The sequence below is a fragment of the Acinonyx jubatus genome, chromosome A1 (genome assembly GCF_027475565.1).
Source record: "Acinonyx jubatus isolate Ajub_Pintada_27869175 chromosome A1, VMU_Ajub_asm_v1.0, whole genome shotgun sequence".
In the NCBI taxonomy this organism is placed as follows: Eukaryota; Metazoa; Chordata; class Mammalia; order Carnivora; family Felidae; genus Acinonyx; species Acinonyx jubatus.
The window spans coordinates 93,346,213-93,361,201 of NC_069380.1; the positions used below are offsets into that span (position 1 = coordinate 93,346,213).

At 44.3% G+C, this 14,989-nt stretch overlaps 1 protein-coding gene across 1 annotated transcript; it reads right to left on the reverse strand.

Moving 5' to 3' along the window:
* Positions 1-293: 293 nt before the first annotated feature.
* CDO1 (cysteine dioxygenase type 1) lies at positions 294-13,884 on the reverse strand. The gene is made up of 5 exons (XM_027076873.2): positions 13,493-13,884; positions 9,888-9,965; positions 7,800-7,954; positions 2,454-2,623; positions 294-1,045 (listed from the first exon to the last, which is right to left on the reverse strand). Exons 1-5 carry the CDS (start codon positions 13,660-13,662, stop codon positions 1,016-1,018), a joined length of 603 nt encoding a protein of 200 aa, XP_026932674.1. The 5' UTR covers positions 13,663-13,884; the 3' UTR covers positions 294-1,015.
* Positions 13,885-14,989: the final 1,105 nt, after the last annotated feature.

Here is a 14,989-nt window from a genome sequence, read left to right on the forward strand (position 1 = left end):
TGAGCGAGAGAATATACGACCTGGGCAGAAGGGGAGAGACAGAGAGAGGGAGAGAGAGAATGAATCTCAAGCAGGTTCCACACTGTCAGTGCAGAGCCTGAGATGGGACTCAAACTCACAAACCATGAGATCATGACCTGAGCTGAAATCAAGAGTCAGACCCTTAACTGACTGGGCCACCCAGGCACCCCCATCAAAGTATCTTTTGTCGTGCTTTTGGTACTTCATGTAAATCTAAGAAAGTATGAATTGTAGGAAATTCTTATCAAGTTAAACAGAAAGACAACACTGAATTGTATTCAAATCCAGTTTTATTAAAATTATTTGGCGATTTCAGGAGCAGTACAAAGTCTTTGACTATGACCGCTGCACACGTTTAGACAGGAGTTTAATGTTTTTTGGTCTGGTTTGTGTTTGGATATGTGTACTTTTCTAAACCTTCTGTCCTTCCTTTCGTTACCAATGACAAAGTTCCTTACGTTTTTCTCTGTCTACAATACCTTACTACGTATAGGACAGGAATTTGTAAAGTAAGACTGAAAAATAAAATCCATAGATCCAAAAATTTCTCTGCAAATATTAAGAACATACAAAGGATACTAAAGGCATCTACATTTAGTCCTCCAAGTAGCAAGGTGAGCATTTGATGTCTGTGGTTTCTTGTTTTTATTTATCGCTAATTACAGTTCAGGGACCAAAGCGTTTCCAAAAGCATCCTTCATTGACATTCCCACTGTGGTTCCCCTGAATTTAGAGGATAAAACCAAGAGAGTACTTGATTTGGCCCTTACAATTACGATGCTTATTTTCCCTTTAGTGGGATTTTTCTTCTGCAGTAGCTCAGGGCACTATTTGCTTGCTCAATGCCTTACAATTAGCGTCTGCTTTGTAGTAGATCTGGGTATTGGCTTTGTAAAACGTGTATTGTTGGACAGCAGATGGTGGGGAGGCCTCCCTGTCCAAGGCAAAACTTTTAGCAGACCTTAGAGTAAAACCTTAGAGGATTTGGTGCTTCTTAGTTGTTCTCCAGGGATCCTGAAACTGTCTGTAAGAAAGAAAGAAAGTTGTGTAAGAATCTTTTACACAAGACCTTTTCGGCTTGTTCCTAAGGAGTCCTGCTTTTTTAGCAGCGTACGTAAACTTGGCTTTGGCAGTGGAGCCCTGGAGTTTCATTCCTGTGATAAGACTATCTCTTGGGGATCAGAATGCAGAAAACCAAGCGGGGCAATCACCTGAGAAATTTCTGCCCTTGTTTCCCTCCAAGGCTGTGCTTTAAGATTTGTAAGGATGGCTTCCAGTATTGGATTTTCATGCACTGTCTATTTCTGGACATTCCTGTTATTAATTCAACATCATTCCCCCCTTAAATGGTCAATTTATTTCACCACAGGTAGAACACTGCCATAAGGTGTCACTGGTGGCTGCCTTATGATTTTCAGGAGGAAAAACACTTAATCCTTGAGAGGAAACATGCCATTAGAGCCTACTCTCATTTTATTTGTGGTCTAAATAGTATCACTACTCTTTTGCAATCAAAACAGTCCAGTGTATTTATAGCACCGGAACAGGGCCTTGACTTTGTGAAGGTTAACTATGCTAATGACTTGTGTTGTCGTAGTCAATCAGGTCTATGAACATTAAGTCCCAGTAATAACAGTTAGATCAAATAATATAGTTTTTATTCTTATTTCTCTAATAAATGAAGAAACATTTTCTTTTCTTTTCTTTTCTTTTTTTTGAGAGCGCGCCTGCATGCGTGAGCAGGGGAGGGGCACAGGGAGAGGGAGAGAGAACCCCAAGCAGGTTCCCCGCTCAGCGTGGAGCTCAATGCAGGGTTTGATCTCAAGACCGTGAGATCATGACCTGAGCCAAAATCAAGAGTCAGATGTTTCACCGACTGAGCCACCCAGGCACTCTGAAAAAACATTTTCTTTAGTAGTGAGCTTGCATTTTTAAATTTGTCAATAAACAATTCTTTGCATCTAATTTACATTATTTTATTTAATTCATTTATTAAAAATTTTTTTCTATTTATTTATTTTTGAGAGAGAGACAGCGTGGGAGCAAGGGAGGGGCAGACAGGGAGACACAGAATCCAAGGCAGGCTCCAGGCTCCAAGCTGTCAGCACAGAGCCCAATGTGGGGCTCGAACTCAGGAACTGTGAGATCACGACCTGAGCCAAGTGGGATGCTTAACTGGCTGAGCCACCCAGGTGCCCCAAATCTATGTTATTTTAAATAAACTGAAAACATTGTCATATCGTCTCCAAAGAAGAAAAGAATTAGGATGTCAGGCGCCTTTGCACCAAGTTAAGGTTCATCTCATTCTTCACTTTGAGAAAACTTACTTACAGCAAGACATACAAACAATATCTAGAACAAGTAACACGTACAGTGTGTAATGTTGCCAACAGACAAAGCACTTAAGCCGAGAAGAGAGAAATTATACTTACAAATGGAATCCTGATTCCAAATTTGCTGTGGAATGTCATGGTGACTTTGTTTTTATGTCCTGTTCTTTGATCAAAGGCGTGGCACGTATCAAAAGGCGGGCTGTACAAGTGAAGGCTGACGGCAGGCTCTGTATGGCTGATATTCTCTACTCGATGTAAACCAATGGAATCTATACAATACCCAAGAAGGAAAAGCAGATGAAGGAGCTTAAATGACAAGTGCAGGTGAAAATCTGTCATCCTCCTAAGACTGTAAATCAATTTGATAAGGCTGGAATTAACAGAAATTACTCACTAGGGACTTTCCAGTTTAAGATAATAAGTGACATGTACTCTACTTTCCTGAAACCCCTCTACAATTACACCTGAAGAATTTTAAAAAGGCATCAATCCACAAAGACAAAAAAAAAAAAAAGGGACAAGATAAAGCATCAATAAAAGTTTTAGAGCTTGAAAGAAGATGAATAGCTTTACCAAGGACAGAAAGAGAAATCCTTAGCTACCCATGGGGAGAGCCAAAAATTAACCTGACATCTATCCTGATATCATATCTATATCTACATATCTATATACACACAATATATATATGTAAATGAACCTCACTGTTATCTTTAAAAAGAGTTTTTTTCATTTTTTGGAGAGACAGAGCATGAGTGGGGAAGGGGACAGAGAGGGAGACACAGAATCCGAAGCAGGCTCCAGGCGCTGAGCTGTCAGCACAGAGCCTGACGAGGGGCTTGAACTCATGGACTGCGAGATCATGACCTGAAGTTGGACGCTTAATCGACTGAGCCACCCAGGCGCCCCATAACCTCACTTATATCTTGATATCATAAATATGTATACATAAATGTATAATATCTGTATCTAAATCTGTATCTGGCTCAAAAGCTTAGGGACTGGCAGCACAGATACTTCTGGAAATGAGGATGAAGCCAGGGCTAAAAGTTCAAGACCTGGTTGAAAAGCCTATTTAAGTAGAGGCTCAGATCTCTTTTACCACTTTTTCCCCATTCCCCAGAGTAGAAGTCTGAGATCTCTAGTCTAGAAGCAGTAGAATACATGAACTCAGGACTGGTGAAAAACAAGTGACTTAACATACTGAATGGTGAGATCCCTGCTTTCTTCACCACCTAGCTGCAGGAATGCTGCCAGACAGGATTGTTTTCTCAGCCCGTGGAGGGTGGAAATTCGAAGCAGCTTCTCAGAGAATCTGATTGGCTCCAGAATAAAGCTCTTAAAGACACTGCCATTGGCTGTTCGTCAAGGAAAAAGCTCTGCCAGATTATTCTAGACTGAAGGCCAGTTGACAGACACCATTCTTGTGTTCAGAGCTATCAGTTAACTTTTTTTTTTGTCCTTGGTTTTCAAATATTAGCCCACAGCCAAGGCCCCTAGATATTTGAGCAAGATCTCTAGTATTGGAGCACGTGGGTGGCTTAGTGGGTTAAGCATCCAACTTCCACTCAGGTCATGATCTCAGAGTTCATGAGTCTGAGTTCTGCATCCTAGGGCTCTATGCTAAAAACAGCTCAGAGCCTGAAGGTGCTTCAGATTCTCTGTCCTCCTCTCCCTCTGCCCCTCCCCCGCTTGCTCTCTGTCTCTCAGAAATTAATTTAAAATGTTCAAAAAAAAAAGATCTCTAGTATTAAAGAGGGACAGAGCAAACCTTCCAAAAAACAACCTGAACAAACACTACTCAGGAGAAGACTTTAAAAAATCAGACAACCAGTTCAGGAGGTTTCCTAACTGAGCAACAGGAGTTTCAGAAATAGAACGAAACCAAACCCCAAAGAAATAACCTGAAAATATTTCCTGGATTAGAAGGACAGAGGTTTCCAGAATGAAAGAACCCACGGAGTACCCAACACAATGACTGGGAGTCGTGAAACAAGGGACATGACTGTAATGCTCGGGACAGGAAAAGATACCAAAGGAGAAGATCCCAAAATTTCTAGAAAGAAAAAAATAGTTTCATAGAACGATTTAAGAATCAGAGTGGCAGCAGGCTTTCACAAAGACGACTGGAAACTAAAAGTCAAGGGATTACCTTTCATACTTCTGGGAGAAGATTCTAGGCCCTAATTCCATATCAATCATGTTGTAACGATGGACTATAGGGACTTTCAGGTGAATGAGGTCTCAGAAATTTACTTTCCATGAACCCTTTCTCACCAAGGGAGATGAGATTGAGGAGATGTTCCACCAAAATAAGGGCATGAACCAAGAAGGAAGCAGACAGCATATCAGGAAATAAGGGTATCAGCAAAAGGAGGAAACAGAGGGAAAGACTGAATGATGTGAAGGTACTCCAGGATGACAGCTGAGCCCTGGCTCGGAAACAAACCAATTCAAACTGAAGCAAGTCTAGGGGCCCTGGGGGAGAGGAAGGAAGGTAGAGAGGAAGGATGGAAGGATGGAAGGAAGGAAGGAAGGAAGGAAGGAAGGAGAAAAGGAAGGAAGGAGAAAGAGAAGACAAAAACAATTTAAAAATATGTTGAGAAGAAATTTATAGTTAGGATAGAGTTTAAAGAATAATCAAGGAAGGAATTCAGGGTAATTTGTGTCGTTAATGTAGGCACCCAATTTGGTGCCTATTTTATGATTTGTGATTCATGATCTGGCTCCACGAGCTTGCGAGAGAGAACAGAAAAGCCTTTAAGCGGAAGACTGAGGTTCTCCTCCCGGCCAGATAATAGCCAAGACCGCCTTCCCCCAACTCACAACTTCTGGGATCTTCAGCAGTTTTCCTCACTTCCAAAAATGGGACATAATTCTCACAGGTGCAACCTCTTTGGTTCTATAGCTTACTGCTCATAAGACGCTGGCTTAAGAATAATCTTGAACACAAGTTCCACCTTCTTAAGGAATGACTGTCCCTTATGCAAATTATTATTTGTTTCTACAGGTGCACATGCATATGCTGTACCCAATGCAAGCCGTACAACCCTGCAAGCACAGACCCCACAAATCCTAGCCACCATCCTTTAGAGAAATCCTGGAAACTCCTGTCTAATACCTATTGTTAACAATCCCAGCATCCATCCATCCATCCATCCATCCGCCCATCCGTCCATCCGCCTCTGCCTCCTTTCCTTTATGCCCATGGGGTACCATCTTTCACAATAACCTTGAATATTTCTTGGTGGTAGTTATGGATGCCAGACATGTCTACCATGTGCCTTTACGATAAGTAATTTGGTCTCCTTGTCCCAGTTTTCTCTTTCCTCCACCCTGTGTTGCATACTGCTACGGAATCCATGAAGACACTCCTGACAGAATTCTACTGACCAAAGCGGGCTCTTACATCAGCAGGTCGTGGGAGGCCCAGGCCCTGATCTCACTTTACTCTCCTACTACTCCTGTCCAAGCCCACTGTCCCTTCTTCCCTCTGGCAAGACCATTCCTGAACAGTTTTCATTCTTTGCAATCATTGTGCCTCCCCTGCCCTCACACTGTTTCCTGTGCAGGAAACATCCTTCCCGCTGACCACTATTCACCTGCACCCCTTCTCCTGCGTCTGTAAAAATCAAAGGTTGGATTTTTGAGGCCTTTGCTCTTACGGGAAATTCATCCACAGACCCATTCAGCTTATCCCACCCAATATTTTACCAATTGGCAACATTTCCCATAAAAATGGGAATTTCCCACTTTGGTGGAAAAAGAAATCAGAACAAAGGGCTGGAAACGGACGGCGGCCACTGCTCCTTGGACAGTGTGGCTTGCACACACCAGTACCCCAGCCTTATTCCTGCCCTGCGTCACTCACTGCTTGGCTCTGGTAGGTTCTGGATCAAAGACCCTTGAAAAAAGCTTGCTTATTCTTTAAGATCTAATGTAGTTTTGTAGACTCTGTGACTCCAGCTGAAAGTATTTATTCTGAAAGGCTCTGGGCTTTATTGTGAGTGATAGAGGCAACAAAATCGCTCTTGGAAATCTGATGTGCCTTATACATACAGCAAGCCTCAAATAAAAGCTTCCTGTCACCTAAGAAACGAACATCTCTGTGTTTTGTGAATGGGAGAGAAAAGTTCCCATACAATCTGACCTTTGTAACTGGCTTGCATTCTTAAACTAATGAACAAATTCAGGCCAAGTATTAAAGCCAAAATGGGACTTTAAGATATAAGAAGAAAGGAGGCGCCTGGGTGGCTCAGTTGGTTAAGCCACAGGCTCTTGGTTTTGGCTCAGGTCACAGTTTCACGGTTCATGAGTTCGAGCCCCACATCAGGCTCTGCACTGACAGTGCTTGGGATTCTCTCTCTCCTTCTCTCAAAATAAATAAATAAACTTTAAAAAAAAAAAAAAAAACATACAAGAAGCAGCTACATGACCAGAAAATCTCTGTAATATTTTACATCGTTGGGATAGTATCCCAATTAAGAGTATGGTCTTTGGAATTGAATGGCTTGAGTTCAAATCCTGACTTGCACTAAGAGCTGAGGGACCTTGGCTGCATTACTTATTCTTCCTATGTGTTGGCAATCTCATCTATAAATGGGAATTAAAAATGATCTCCTATAATCATTAACAGGCTATTTGGAAAGTCCTATCCTCTTTAGAAATACGATGTTAGGGGCACCTGGGTGGCTCAGTCAGTTAAATGTCCGAACTCGGCTCAGGTCGTGATCTCGTGGTTTGTGAGGTCCACTCCGCGTCAGGCTCTGTGCTGACAGCTCAGCGCCTGGAGCCTGCTTTGGATTCTGTGTCTCCTTCTCTCTCTGTCCACACCCCCACCCTCCGCTCGCACTCTCTCTCTCTCTCTCAAAATAAATAAATAAACATTAAAAAAAAATACAGATGTTAATCACAGACTGTTCTTGAAAAGCATTTGGCTCTGCCAAATCACCTTTAGGAAAAAGAATGAATTCTTGGTTAGAGAGCTAGAAATCACTGCTAAATAACGTGCTTTGTTAAAGCTCCCTTGAGAATACTCTTAAGTATGCTGTATACATTTTATAAACAACAAGGACTATAGCTCACATTTCTAATTGTTTCCAGAACGTTTCTAACACAAAGACTAATATTTTCCACATAGCCTCACTCGCTTATTAAAACAATCTACTTTTGTAAATGCATATTCGATTCTAACTGTCCTAAGACTTGGCAGGAAATGCCTTTTCAGTGGACGCTAATCTACGTGCATATATTTTGAATAAGTGATTCCAATTCAGACGCAAAACTTTAAAAACAAAACCAACTGCTTTTTAGGCCATTTTCCAAGTATCTGAAGTCACGACTCCATGATCCAAATTCGGCTGTACATGTGCAAGTAAGCAATATTGCAGATGGGGGTTCAAGGCTTTTCCCGCTGGTCCTTAAAGAAAGAAAGGTGTTGGATGTTACCGTTGATGTAGGCACACTGGTTTTCTCTCAAGATTCTTTCAGACTTCTTGATCATCTCGTTGGATTTTTTGTCAGGCCAGGCAAATAATGTCTCCTTTAGATTTCCCTGCAGCATCTTCAGAAAGCAGTGGGAGTCAGTGTGATCATGGATGCTGCTATATATACACAAAGAGACAACTGAGCTCAGTAAATGGTCCAAGCCCCACGCGTGCAGTAAGTCTGCCCAGAACTTCCCGCCACATCCTATCATGAGGACAGGTCACAAACCACTTCAGCTGTATTGTAAAGGTCATCAATTTATAATTAACATTGTTCAGGGCGACGTATAAGATACAGTAAGACCTTGGATTGCGAGGAACTTGTTCTAGGAGTGCTCTGCAAGATGAGCGAATATTTTTCTTTTTTAATGTTTATTTTTGAGAGCCAGAGAGAGACACAGTGTGAGCAGGGAAGGGGCAGAGAGAGAAGGAGACACAGAATCTGAAGCAGGCTCCAGGTTCTGAGCTGTCAGCACAGAGCCTGACGCAGGGCTCGAACTCGTGAACCGTGAGATCATGACGTGAGCTGAAGTTGGACGCTCAACCGACTGAGCCACCCAGGCGACCCAACGAGTGAACATTTCTAATAAATTTTAACTTGATAAACAAGAAATGTCTTGCAATACATATCACATGATCACAACTGAGCCAATGGTTCTTGAAATTGGCTGTGATATACAAGTGCTTTGGATTATACGCATGTTTCCAAAATGAATTATATTCACAAACCAAGGTTTTACTGTACTATGGCTTTCGTATCAATGTACATATGGCATTTTTATCTTCTTTTATCTTCTCCAAGACATAGCTTTTAATAACTTGGTTAAGCTGGGCTACAACTTGATTATACAATTACATTAGGGAAAATCTGGAAAGAATAAAGATAATTATCTACAATAACTGTGTCTCACTTGTAAGATCATGTAGCATATAGTGTTTTTTTCTCACCCCAGGCCTTTTCTCTCTTTTCCTTCGAGGGACAACAGATATGTATATGGATGTTAACAGCCAGAAGTTATACTGTAATAATGTTAACATTTTGTAGGTTTAAAGTATTCCACCTGTATAACTCTCAATGACGGAGGGAGAAAGAAAGGACATTGGATTTGCAGGAAATATTTATTCACGTAATCGTAAACGGTATTTCAGTTTAATAAGTAGCATTAGCCGTAGGGTTGATTAAAAGATAGGAAGCCATATATGTCATTAGCATTTAATGCCTATGTTGAATCCATTAAACTGTAAGAATTCATAAAACTGTAAGAACTCATTTCCTAAACCCACAGAGCCTAGTCCCACTTTCGACATACAATCTACTTTCAAAATATATTGAAAGAATGGATGCAACCAACTCCATTCCATAGGAGTAAATAAATGTCCTCGAGACAGACCTGACTCGCCCCCAAATCTCATAAATTCAGGCTTCCTTTCTCCCATCAAAAATGGGTCTGCCATTTTTGTTTGTACCATTCTCAAAAGCCTGAGAAGGATCTGTTTACAGAGATAGCAACTCACAAATGTATCAACTAAAGACAAATGAAGGAACCAAGTTTCAAAGAATTGGAATTAGTTTAAGCTGCCTTACCCTCTACATAAAAAATTAAAAAGAAAACTAAAAAATTAACAGTCAACAATTAACTTGACGCAGAAAGAAATCTTCTGAACTGGTGAACTGCTTTTCTAGGCCCAGATGTGGACACTTTGGTCTTTGGTCCTGCAATTAATTGCATATCTCAAAGCACCACAAAGGTCAAGTTTTAGCAAAATTCCATATATACTTAACTCCACAGAAGACAGAGATGAAGTTAAACTGGTTACACACATCCTTTGATTTACTACTCATTTTGGGGGGCTGGTTTTGACACCCAGGGTGTATGCCTAACTCCCTGACCCTAATTCCCGTAAGAATTTTTGTTGGGACGTGGTAAACAAAATAATTGTAACATGAGATGTGTTAGTGCTCCCAAGACCTGTGACCATTCTGGCACTGTACTTTCCTTACGCTGGAACAGAGAATTAATTAGTATCTGCAAATGAATAATTGTATTACCTGCCATGTCCTTCACCCCAACAGAGAATCATTAGATTAAATTTTCCATTTCCTTCATCCACAAGATTTCGGGTATACCTAAAAGGAAAGTATTCAGAAGTTTGAATCTGGTTGATGAAATATGCACTGGGAAAAAGAAGTGTGTCACAAAGTATGGCTGGTTGGCAAATGCTAACATTTCCTCCTCCAAACAACTTAAAATGAAAACAAATAATTTTTCACAGTTCAACATTTTGGACATTTTTTGTATTTTGAACCACCATGTTTATAGATGTTCCGTTTTAATTAATGGCACAAAAAAGATAACGGGGGAAAAAAAGGAAATTCTTTGATTCTCCACATGATAGCCTCGTGTTGATATAATGAGTCAGTTTCTCACAGAGGTATTTGCAGAGTGCATTGCTGCTGTATATGCAAAAAAAGTTGCTATTGCTTTCTTTTTTCTCTTGTAAGCTTAACCATAAGAAACAAGGTTTCATTACACAGCTGTTTTTAGAATTCTCCATAATTTTTGCTATAGCCCAGACACAAACCATATTCAAAAGCACTCATGATTTAAAGTCCTCCACAAATAGGGTGGGGATTGATTTAAGTATACAGCAAAGGAAATTTACATGAGCATAGTAAGTAACACTCTAAAACTTTTCCAGGAGAAACCAGCAACTGGCCCCCTCAAAAAAATCCCAAATCAAAACCACCACAAGCCCATCATCAGGAAAAAAAAAAAAAAAAAAAAAAAAAAACCACAACAACCCACTTTCAAGTTTCTATTGATCAAAGGCGTACCATCCAGGGGTGCGTGGGTGGGTCAGTCAGTTAAGCCACAGACTTCCCCTTAGGTCATGATCTTGCCCTCCAGGAGCTCAAGCCCCGGGCGGGGCTCTGGGCTGACAGCTCAGAGCCTGGAGCCTACTTCCGATTCTGTCTCCCTCTCTCTCTCTCTCTGCCACTCCCCTGCTCATGCTGTCTCAGTTTCTCAAAAGTAAGTAAACATTTAAAAAAAAGGGGGAGTATCACCCATACCATCTAATTAGTAAAGTTTGATAATTATGACATTCATTTAGATTTATTTATTTATTTATTTATTTTATTTTTATTTAGATTTACTTTTTAAGAGAAGGAATCTTTACCCCATATTTGGGGTACTGTTTGATCACAGAGTCATCTGTTCACTTATGTCCCTAATGCTCCTTCCTCCCCTTTCTTCCAGCAAGGCAGGAAGCCAGGTGCTGGCAGAGGGAGAGAGTGGATTAGTAAGTGCTACTCAGATGTCAGTCATCCTAAATTTGTAGCCCTTCAGGACCTACCAAGAGGCTGTGCACACAGCCTTTAATTCACAATAAACTACATTTTGTTACACACACACACACACACACACACATACACACACACAGACTCTTTCTCCCTCTACCAGTCTTAGGGGCCCCCCTCTTGCTTCTCTGGGACTGTTCCCAGAGAAATTACTGTCTGGCTCACACTAGAATATATTCTTAATTTTTTTTTTTTGTAGTGTTTATTTTTGAGAGAGAGAGAGAGAGAGAGAGAGAGAGCGCGCGCGCGCGCGCACCAGCAGGGGGAGGGGCAGACAGAGAGGGAGACACAGAAATTGAAGCAGGCTCCAGGCTCTGAGCTGTCAGTACAGAGCTTGACGTGAACCTACGAACTGACATGAACCCATGACCCGAGCAGAAGTCCAGTGCTAACCCACTGAGCCACCCAGGCGCCCCACAATGGAACATATTCTGTCCTGGTTCTTCTGTACTGGCCTTCCCAAGGTCAGAGATCAGAATCCTTTGCAGTGCTAGGATACCTATTCCACACACACACAAATACTGCCCAAATGATTTCTGCTCTCCCACATTTCTCCAAATGCCCACCCATTTATCTTCATTAGTTGAGCCCTGCATACCCATGCAATAGATCAATCCAAATGCTTGCATCTCAAGTGATTTAATTAGAGCTTGTCGGTCAAGATGAACTCAAAGCCTGGGGAAATGGCATTGTTCTATACATAAAGAGCCCTCAGCCTACCCAGGTTGATGAATTTCACTTGATCAATAATCTACCCTGAAAGCAAACTATTACCACATCATCTGTCTGCAGTAAGTTTAGTAGTTGTTTGGAGGGAGGGCTCTGGGCTGTGGGACAACAACGCTAATTTGAATCCTGGAGCTGCTACCTGATAGAAGTATGACCTGACGCAGGTAATCCAACCTTTTTATTAATGCCTACCACTCATCAACTGCAAAAAAAAAAAAAAAAAAAAAAAAAAGGGTAAGAAATTGTACCTATCTCACAGGGCTGTCACAAGGTACATGAGTTAATACAAAAATAAGGTAAGGAGTATCTGGGCCATAATAAGCCCTTGTTTACTTGGAGCTAATGGCAAAATTAAAAAGTGGCCTCCGGTAGCTTTACTGGCAACCACTTCAGGATAGGAACCGAAGGAATTTCCTGGAGCCACTGCAAACAGCGAATGGGATCTTACAAAGGCTTCACATTTTTATTTCAAGCCCTAAAATGCAGAGGAAACTGCCCTTGCTGACAAACACGCTATGTTTAGGTGAGGGGACTAACAAAAACTGTTCCCAAGGAACACAATCTCGGTTTATTCTGATCTTTCAGGGATCCTCCTCTCCCTACCCTCAGCCCGACTAACCAGAAAGACTGAATCGCGAGCTGCCCGTCGGCAAACAAGCCCTCACCCTTCAGGGTGATTCAGGTTTACTTCTGGCCCCGGACGACTGGTAGGGAGATTCATTTGTATTGGTACCACCAAGCGAGGGCTGCCACGGGCCCCCTCGCTCCATCACATGTGGCAAAGGCAGCGGTCTTCAACTGACATTCCGGAGGGCCTCAGAACTGAGGATTCGAGAAAGCGCAACTGCTTGGGGGGGCTCAAAGAGAAGCAGCCCTTCAACGCACACCCCTGATCGTGGGTTGAAACAAACCCGCAGCCCGGGAAGTTAAATGGGTTTGGGAGGGGCGGCACAAGTTGAAAAATAGCAGCAGCTCGGTACCCCACGACGCTATTTTCTATCGGCAAATAAATAAATAAATAAATAAATAAATAAAATGCGCGTTGGCAGGCGCCTGGCTGCAGGCGATCGAGTGATGGAGAACTGGCGGGGGGGAATCGAGTCCTCCAGCCGCCACCCCTGTCTCCCGGGGGCACGCTCCGACATTCCGGCCAGTCGGTCCCCCCCGGGCGGCGGGCCCGGCGGAGAATGAGTGCTTGGGGCCACCGGGGGTCCCCCCACCCCGCGCCGCGGCGGCCGGGGCGAGCGACTGCGCCGGAGGGCAAGGCGGTGCTCCCGGGGCGCAGAGAAGGTGGTGCACCGGCACGAAGAGGACAAAACCCTCTGCGGCCGCGCGGTGGCCTCCGCACCCGGAGCCTGCCGCAGTCTCCGGCCAGGCGTGGATGATCCACGTTTGGCCCAAAGCGCCGAGCCGCGGGCGAGCAGGCGTAGCGCGGGGGGTGCGGGAAAGGCTGACGAGCGGCGGGCCCGGAGCGGCCAGACCCCTCCTCCGCCGCGCCCTCGGATCCCTCTTCGGACCCGGATCCCGCGCCGGGGCTCCCGCGGCCAGGGCTAGGGCGCGCTCACCTGTACTGGTCGAACTTGGCGTACACTGCCCACTCGGCGGGGTCGCTCTCGTAGGCTTCCATGACGGCCTGCACCTCCTCCACGTTGACCTCCTCGCCGGCGAAAAGCTGGTGCAAGATGCGGATCAGATCCGCCAGGGTCCGCGGCTTTAGCACCTCGGTCTGCTCCATCCCTCGCCGAGCTGGCGGCGCGCGCGGCTCTCCGGTGCGGGAGCTGAGCGAACCGAGGAGCCGGCGGCGAGGGGCCTTAGCTGCTGGCTGGACGGCTACACACGCTCGAGCGCCGCAGCCGAAGGAACGCCCCCCACCAAGACGGCAAGAGACCCCCTCCCGACGTCCTCCAGCTGCGTGGCGGATCCGGGCTCGCAGGGAACGCGCCGCGCACACAAATCAGGACCAAATCGGCTGGCTTGGGCGGCCCCGGCCCTTTTTAAGCTCTTGGAGTCAGCGGGACTGTACCAACGGCTCTTGGAGGGTGGGGAGAGGCGGGGAGCGAGCTGGGCAGCCGGGCGGAGGCGGCGAGAGCGTGCGGACAAGGTCCACGCAGGCGGCCCCGCGCCCCCCGACAACGCAGCGCTCTCGGGAGCCCCCGTCTCGGCGTCCGCGCGCTCGCGGTGGGCTTCGCGCGGGGTGTCCGCCACCTCCGCGCGGCGCCTTGTGTCCGCCCATCCCGGCCCCTCTGCCCGCGCCCCCTCCCTCCGCCCCCAGCTACTCTGGGAGGCTCCCCTCCGCCGCTGTGGTTGGCGACACTGGGACGTAGACAGAAGGGATCGGGAGGACGCTGGGGGGACCCGGCGGAGGGCGAAGGAAAGCGATCCTCGCTTCCAAACGGAGCTGAGGTTATGAAGAGCTTGCGAAGGTTGACGATGGAGTGCACTCTCTAGCTGGAGAGCTACTGTTTTATCGATTGACACTGTCCATAATATGCTCCAGGCTAGGTGGGGGGAAAAATGGAAGTCTTTCTTGAAAAAAAAAAAAAAAAAAAAAAAAAAAAAAAAGAAATGTACTATACTGAAAGTACATTTTTCACAAAGGACACTCGGGACTCTAGCAAGACTAGTGAAACGAAGGAAGGCCAGGTAACCCTGTCTGATTTTAAAATCAAACATTTCCTTTCAGATAATATATACTCAGTGCAAAGACCTGATGTGTCAATTAGGGTGAAAAGAAATGCTCTTCCGGGCTCCTAATGCAATAATTTATAGGGTTCTAATTATACTATTAAACTCAAATCTAGGCGTGCGCATGAATGAGCCTACTGGTTAGGGAAACATTTTCTGTGTGCTGTGCAGGGCACTTGGCATGCTTTGTGAACAACACAAATTGAGTAGGAATGAAAATAAATGTGAGGGACGGGAGAAATGCAAGTCTAGATTCATTCTCATTATAAATGGACCCAGGGAAGAGTTCAAATTCAGTGTTATTAAAGGCGTAAATTTATGAAAGACTGCTCTTTGCATCAATGTATGTGTGTCTATTTTAAATTTACTTGTGCCGC

Bases quoted from the DNA above. Each gene is read 5' to 3' on its own strand.
- CDO1 (XM_027076873.2), bottom strand. From the start codon at position 13,662: ATGGAGCAGACCGAGGTGCTAAAGCCGCGGACCCTGGCGGATCTGATC. The intron at 7,955-9,887 runs GTAATACAATTA...GTGTATATATAG, and splicing joins TGGGGTGAAGGACATGGCAG to CAGCATCCATGATCACACTG. The intron at 1,046-2,453 runs GTAAGTATAATT...TCTTTCTTACAG, and splicing joins TTGGAATCAGGATTCCATTT to ACAGTTTCAGGATCCCTGGA.